This window comes from Schistocerca gregaria, chromosome 9, assembly GCF_023897955.1.
Source record: "Schistocerca gregaria isolate iqSchGreg1 chromosome 9, iqSchGreg1.2, whole genome shotgun sequence".
NCBI lineage: Eukaryota > Metazoa > Arthropoda > Insecta > Orthoptera > Acrididae > Schistocerca > Schistocerca gregaria.
The window spans coordinates 257,138,615-257,146,065 of NC_064928.1; the positions used below are offsets into that span (position 1 = coordinate 257,138,615).

The following is a 7,451-nucleotide window of genomic DNA, read 5'->3' on the forward strand; positions in this document are numbered from 1 at the left end:
AATGGTTCTTCAGTTATCTCCTAAGTTTGGCGTATGGTAATATGGATTTACGTTTTGTTCAGATAAATTTGAAATAATCGAGCGCAAAATAAAAATAATTGCAGCCACACTTCGATCTCTTGTCTAGGTATCGCTAGCGAACACGGAGCTGTGTGGTATAATATCTGTGACGCTGGGCTGCCCCGCTGCCGTTCGTAGCCGCTAGGGGCGCTGTCAGCCGTGCTCCGTGCGCAGTCGGTCGCGGGCAGCAGTTGCGTTCGAACACTCCGCAGCGCGCAGCCGGTCGCGACTCGGCGTATCGCCTCTTCGGTCATGCTGAGCTCGGTGTCGTCGCTGAAGGGCCTGCTGGAGGCGGGCCCGCGCATCGACAACTGGGCGTGCTGGCTGCACCACGGGCTGACGTTCGCGGCGCTGCTGCTGTGCTCGGTGGTGGTGTCGGCGCGCCAGTACGCCGGCGACCCCATCGACTGCCTGTTCCGCGGCGCCGGCGAGCACCGGACGCTGGACGCCTACTGCTGGGTGCAGTCGACGTTCACGTCGGCGCGCGGCCTACACCCGGACGAGGAGCGGGCTCACCCGGGGGTGGGGCCCGAGGCGCCCGGCGAGCCGATGCGCCACCACGCCTACTACCGCTGGGTGTGCTACGTGCTGCTGTTCCAGGCCGCCGCCAGCGTCGCGCCGCACTGCCTCTGGGCGGCCTACGAGGGCGGCGCCGCGGCCAGCGCGGCCTCCAAGGAGGTCAGTTCCCACCGGAAGTGCTCAGAGACCGAACGTCGACGGGACACAATTTTTTTTACCAATTTTGTGAAACATTCCTAACGCACTTTCTGACACTTTTGAGTGGGTGTATTAAGACTAACTATCTCTGCTACTAATACTTCATAAAGTGGTTTATTAATGCATGCACACTGTCTATTTATTACGCAACATTGTGCTATATACGAATGATCAGCCTCTTAGCCTCTCTGGAATCTTGCCAGAGAGTTGCCCATCCCTAGCCACGTGGAGGTGGGCCGCTACTTCTAGAAGAAACCACTCCATTTATACTACTCTTTAATCCCCCCCCACCATACTGATCTAACTACAACTACTAGCTACTACAATTCAAAGACTTAAACAACTTTAGTATTTACATATTTACAATTGCGCATTAGATCTGAAGCGCATTTACCCTCTCCCAAGGTAGGTTCACTTTTTCACTAATTTTGCGAAATTGCTAAACAATTCGCCATTTGTTAATATATCATTTATATCCCTTGTCCGCACAAGCTGTCTCTCAACTGAGACAGCCCGTTCATATATTGGACACTCAAACACTGTGTGTTCTGGCGATCCTGCGTGGGCACCCCAGTCACACTCCGGTGTTGGCCTTTTCCCTATTTTATGCAGGTACGTGGGATAGGGACCGTGGCCTGTAAGGAAGTGAACGAAGCCCTGTGAGGGCTTCATTATCTTGTTCTTTAGTCTCTTACTGTGGGTAGAAACCTATGGACTGTACGACGTGTACGGGACCCATCCCATTCGTCCTGCCAAACGTCGAGCATTTTTTCTCGGATCGATTTGACGCTTACCAGAGGAGTGCCCATTATATTTTGCACCATGTCGATGTTCTGTTTGCGCAGCCAGTAGAAGGTTGCGTGCGGGCTTATTATCAGGTCTAGTGGACATAGACCCATAATTACCAACCGTGCATCTGTTGGACTTGTGTTCAATGCTCCAATGCATCTCAACAGAACGTTCCTCTGTATTCGCCTGACAGCAGCAGCAGGCCGCACCAGAGCTAACCTGTGGGCCCACACATTGGATGTGTGCCCTACTATTGGTGCCAATATACTGTTGTGATAGATCTTTATTGCTTTTGACGGCAGATGAAATCTTCTTTGTCCAATTGATATTACCTTATTGAACAGAGCTAAGGACTTTGTCGTTATTTGTTCAATACGCGGAATGAAACTCCAATTCTCATCTAGATATACCCCTAGGTAACGGGCATATGTCTGTCGTGACACTGCCTGGCCATTAATTCTGACTGTTGGGTCACTATTTAACTTGCCTTTTAAGAGCATATATAGCGATTTTTGTGGTGCAATAGACATTTGAGTCTTCTCACAGCAGTTGGTTAACAGTACAATAGTCAGTCGTGATCGGTCTTCGATCACATTGCGAGTGTCACCTTCCACTAGAATTACGAGACCATCCGCATAAGCAACGACGCCCAGATCTGCAGCCTCTCCCTGCAGGACGTTCAACAATGGTTCCATGTTGATATCCCAGAAAATGGGACCACACACCGATCCCTGGGGACGACCACGGGATACTCTTTTAGATACGACGGCTCCAGGAGCCGTTATATTAACAGTTCTTCCATCACAGTAGGCCTCCAGACAGCCATACAGCAGCTGCGGCCACCCAATCTCTCTTAGGCGAGAGAAGAGTGCCGGCCACCACAGATTGTCGAAGGCCCCTCAGATGTCTATCATTATGCCAAGAACGTACTTCGATGTCGCAGAGTGAACAATCCGGCAAACCTCACTGATCGCATCCTGAGTGGAGCGACCCTTTCGGAATCCGAACTGCCTATCACTCATACCGTGTAGAGTTCTGTGACTCAAGAGTCGGTCAGCCAGCAACTTCTCAAATGCCTTGCCCATTACATCCAGCAGACAGATAGGCCGATAGGATTTAGGCATCGTTGGATCCTTATCAGGGCCTTTCCTGATAATTACGACTTCTGCAGTTTTGCACTTTAGTGGGTAATTGCTTTTTTGTGAACAGGTGTTGCAAATACGACTTAGTGCTGGGGCGACCAAGTGTGCGAGTCCCTGTAAGACCTCCACAGGGATCCCATCAGGACTGGGTGCCTTCTTCCTTGCAAAGGTGTAGATGGCCGCTTCTACCTCTTCTGCAAAGAAGGGGTTAACGTTTGTATCGTTAACGTACGGATTCGGGAGCGCCTGACGTGTTTCTCGCTGCTCTGGCGAATCCTGGTCCTCGATGTCACCTGGCAGTAGCGCGTCCAACAGCAGCCTTGCTGCTTCTTCCCAGTTCTTGGTCGTGCCACCGTCCCCAGCACGTAGTGTAGACAACATCATGGGCGATCTAATTTTTTCTCGAACGATTTTGTAAGGAACTCCCCAACGGTCTGTTCCCAACTGATCGTTCACAATTTTCCCAGGACAGGCGCCTTACACCGTCCAACTGATCCTTGTACCTCTGCTTGAGACGACGATAAATACGCAGGTGGTATTGCCGTTCGTCATGGGCAAAGATTCTTTGGTAGTTGCTTCGCGCCCTTCTGACCGACCATTTAAGCACAGTCAATTCAGGGGTCCACGGGGTGTATCTCGTTATTCGAGGTACAGCCAGTGTGATAGCTGTTTGCACGGAGCTCACTAGCTCCTCCACAGCTTCATCAATGTTTCCTATGTCCTCTCCAAACTCTGGAGGACTGAACACCTGCAGGAGTCCGTCCCAGTCTGTCCGAGCACAACCAAACCGTTCCACCCACTCGCCTGGCACATCCGCGATGGTTGGCACTATTTCAAATGTTATGCAGTTATGATCACTGACAGTCAAGTGTTCTCTTACTTGCCAGTTATGGACGTGGGGTGCTGCCCTCTCGCTTGCAAGTGTGACATCAATATTTGACGTTGCTCCCACCCTCCCTGAGTAAGTTGCGGGGGTACCCAGGCAAGTTTAGCACATGCATGTGCATTTCCATCATCAAATCAACAAGCTCCGCACCCATACCGTCCCGTACATCACGGTGCCAGAGTGGGGACTTAGCATTGGCATCCAGAGCTACAATTGTAGCCTGCCCGGCTAAAACTCTTAGTATCCAATTCAACTGATCAAGATTAATCTTGATGTCATGTCTGAATTTGTGACTCAGCGGAACCGTCCGATTCCACCCGTCTGCTTCTACATCTACATGATTACTCGGACCCGCGTGTCGCCACTATCAGTGAATGCAGACCGAGCGCCGCCACACGGCAGGTCTAGTCTAGAGAGACTCCCTAGCACTCGCCCCAGTTGTACAGCCGACTTTGCTAGCGATGGTTCACTGTATACAAACGTTCTCATTTGCAGAAACGACAGTTATCATTTCCTTCAGCTACGTCATTTGCTACGACCTAGCAAGGCGCCATATTCAGTTACTGTGTCTTCTGAACAGATAATGTTGTGACTCATGTACCATCGAGAGCGACGTTCATCATTAATGGATTAAAGTATGAAACTAATTACGTCCGCTTTCTGAATTCTCATTCCTTGTCATGTTCCAGACCTCACGTCAGTATAATTCTTCCCTCCTCACGCCAGCCTGCGTGAGCTAAAACGCGTGCATTTTGGCCTCCATTAGTAACACGGTGTTGGCTCTTCTGCCAACACTACAACCATCGTCTGGCAGTTGGGTTCCCACATGTTTCTTGTTTCCACCCCCGTTGCCTTGCAACGCCGCCGCCACAATCATCTACATCTACACGATTACTCTGCAATTCACATTCAAGTGCTTGGCAGACGGTTCATCGAACCCACAATCATACTATCTCCCTACCATTCCACTCCCGAACAGCGCGCGGGAAAAACGAACACCTAAACCTTTCTGTTCGAGTTCTGATTTATTTTATTTTGACGATCATTCCTACCTGTGTAGGTTGGGCTCAACAAAATATTTTCACATTCGAAAGAGAAAGTTGGTGACTGAAATTTCGTAAATAGATCTCGCCGTGACGAAAAACGTCTTTGCTCTAATGACTTGCGTCCCAACTCCCGTATCATATCTGCTACACTCTCTCCCCTATTACGTCATAATACAAAACTAGCTGCCCTTTTTTGCACCCTTTCGATCTCCTCCGTCAATCCCACCTGGTAAGGATCTATAGTGGTTAATAAAAAAAAGAAAAAGAGAAGAAAAGAAAAGGTTGAAAATGTCGGAAGAAATGGTGAATAAAAGGTTTTTTTTTTAAAGAATCGTTAATGACCGTGAAAAAGGGAAAGAATGAAATGCAAATCGGACTTCGCATTACAGAAAGTTATCGGACTTCGTGATTCCGAAAAGCTATTATTGGGATGGTCCTTGTGGCGTTTCTGAGCAAAGGTCAAACCAATTTCCACTACAACAATTATTTGAAAAAGAACAGAGGATAACAAAATGTAACTTACAGGGGGAAATGGCGTAGATAAGAGCTCATTCTTTACCATGTTAACATGTCTTCTTTCGTGCGGCGTCCAGGTCTTCAAAAATCTCCTACTTCATTTCTGCGTGAAAAGTCGGCTCCGAAATCTTGCAGCCGTCCAGGAATCACTAATTTATACAAATCAAAATCATCTTGATACTGATTGCAATTTATTTTACGTTGCTACTTTCATCCTCCGAATTTTATAACAACTCCCACAATATGTCTACACATTAAAAGGTTTGTCGTCTTAATCAGATCAAGACTAGCTAATAAGTTTTTTACGTGTGCATTAAGCTTCCGCTCTCGAGAGACAAAAAAACGGATAGAAAAAAAAGAGTTACAATTTTAGAATTTTCTCTGCCGTCGAGCGCTCATACCGCTGCGACGGTATAATTTATATCTAAGGCAACGAGTGTAGCGCGGCGAAATTCAAAGTCCCACCTGCTAAGGATCCCACACCGCGCACCAATGTTCTAACAGAGGACGAACGAGTGTGGTGTAAGCTGTCTCTTTAGTGGACTTGTTGCATCTTCCAAGTGTCCTGCCAATGAAATGCAACCTTTGGCTCGTCTTCCCCACAACATTTTCAAAGTGGTCTTTCCAACTGAAGTTGTTCGTAATTTTAACACCCAGGTACTTAGTTGAATTGACAGCCTTGAGAATTGTACTATTTATCGAGTAATCGAATTCCAACGGATTTCTTTTGGAACTCGTGTGGATCACCTCACACTTTTCGTTATTTAGCGTCAACTGCCACCTGACACACCATACAGCAATCTTTTCTAAATCGCTTTGCAACTGATACTGGTCTTCGGATGACCTTACTAGACGGTAAATTACAGCATCATCTGCGAACAACCTAAGAGAACTGCTCAGATTGTTACCCAGGTCATTTATATAGATCAGGAACAGCAGAGGTCCCAGGACGCTTCCCTGGGGAACACTTGTTATCACTTCAGTTTTACTCGATGATTTGCCGTCTATTACTACGAACTGCGACCTTCCTGACAGGAAATCACGAATCCAGTCGCACAACTGAGACGATACACCATAGCTCCGCAGCTTGATTAGAAGTCGCTTGTGAGGAACGGTGTCAAAAGCTATCTGGAAATTTAGAAATACGGAATCAACTTGAGATCCCCTGTCGATAGCGGCCATTACTTCGTGCGAATAAAGAGCTAGCTGTGTTGCACAAGAACGATGTTTTCTGAAACCATGCTGATTACGTGTCAATGGATCGTTCCCTTCGAGGTGGTTCATAATGTTTGAATACAGTATATGCTCCAAAACCCTACTGTAAAGCGACGTCAGTGATATGGGTCTGTAGTTCGATGGATTACTCCTACTAACCTTCTTAAACACTGGTGCGACCTGCGCAATTTCCCAATCTGTTGATACGGATCTATCGGTGAGCGAGCAGTGGTATATGATTGCTAAGTATGGAGCTATTTGACCCATCTTTTTTTTGTGGTTTTAGGGGGCACAGCTAGAGTGGTCATTAGCTCCCAGTCTAAGTTATGAATGCACTGCGAGACACAAGGTTAAAACAGCAACAAAAAAGGACAACACTATAAAAGGCACATTAACAGGCAAGGGATTAAAAGAAAACGGCATAATCAAATGTCCTTAGACAGGCCTGTCAAGTGGATAAAGCGAATAACGCGAGCATCTGCACCTGGGTCATCCGCTAAAATGACTGCCAGAGTACACGGCAGGCCAAGATCTACGCGCAGTGTATTAAAATTCGGACAGGACGTTAAAATGTGGCGTGTTGCTTTTGTTGTGGTCTTCAGTCCTGAGACAGGTTTGATGCAGCTCTCCATGCTACTCTATCCTGTGCAAGCTTCTTCATATCCCAGTACCTACTGCAACCTCCATCCTTCTGAATCTGCTTAGTGTATTCATCTCTTGGTCTCACTCTACGATTTTTACTGTCCACGCTGCCCTCCAATGCTAAATTGGTGATCCCTTGATGCCTCAGAACATGTCCTACCAACCGGTCCCTTCTTCTAGTCAAGTTGTGCCACAAACTCCTCCCCAATTCTATTCAATACCTCCTCATTACTTACATGATGTACCCATATAATCTTCAGCATTCTTCTGTAGCACCACATTTCGAAAACTTCTATTCCCTTCTTGTCCAAACAAGTTATCGTCCATGTTTCAGTTCCATACATGGCTACATTCCATACAAATACTTTCAGAAACGACATACTGACACTTAAATCTATATTCGATGTTAACACATTTCTCTTCTTCACAAATGCTTTC

The 7,451-nt window shown here is 47.2% G+C and overlaps 1 protein-coding gene across 1 annotated transcript in view; it reads left to right on the forward strand.

The window, feature by feature from the left end:
* The first annotated feature begins 235 nt into the window (after positions 1-235).
* The window catches only part of LOC126291821 (uncharacterized), a 146,333-nt gene continuing 139,117 nt past the window's right edge, over positions 236-7,451 (forward strand). Inside the window, exon 1 of the mRNA XM_049985522.1 lies at positions 236-738. Coding sequence (XP_049841479.1) covers positions 313-738 — 426 coding nt within the window. The 5' untranslated portion in view covers positions 236-312. The remainder of the gene's footprint in view (positions 739-7,451) is intronic.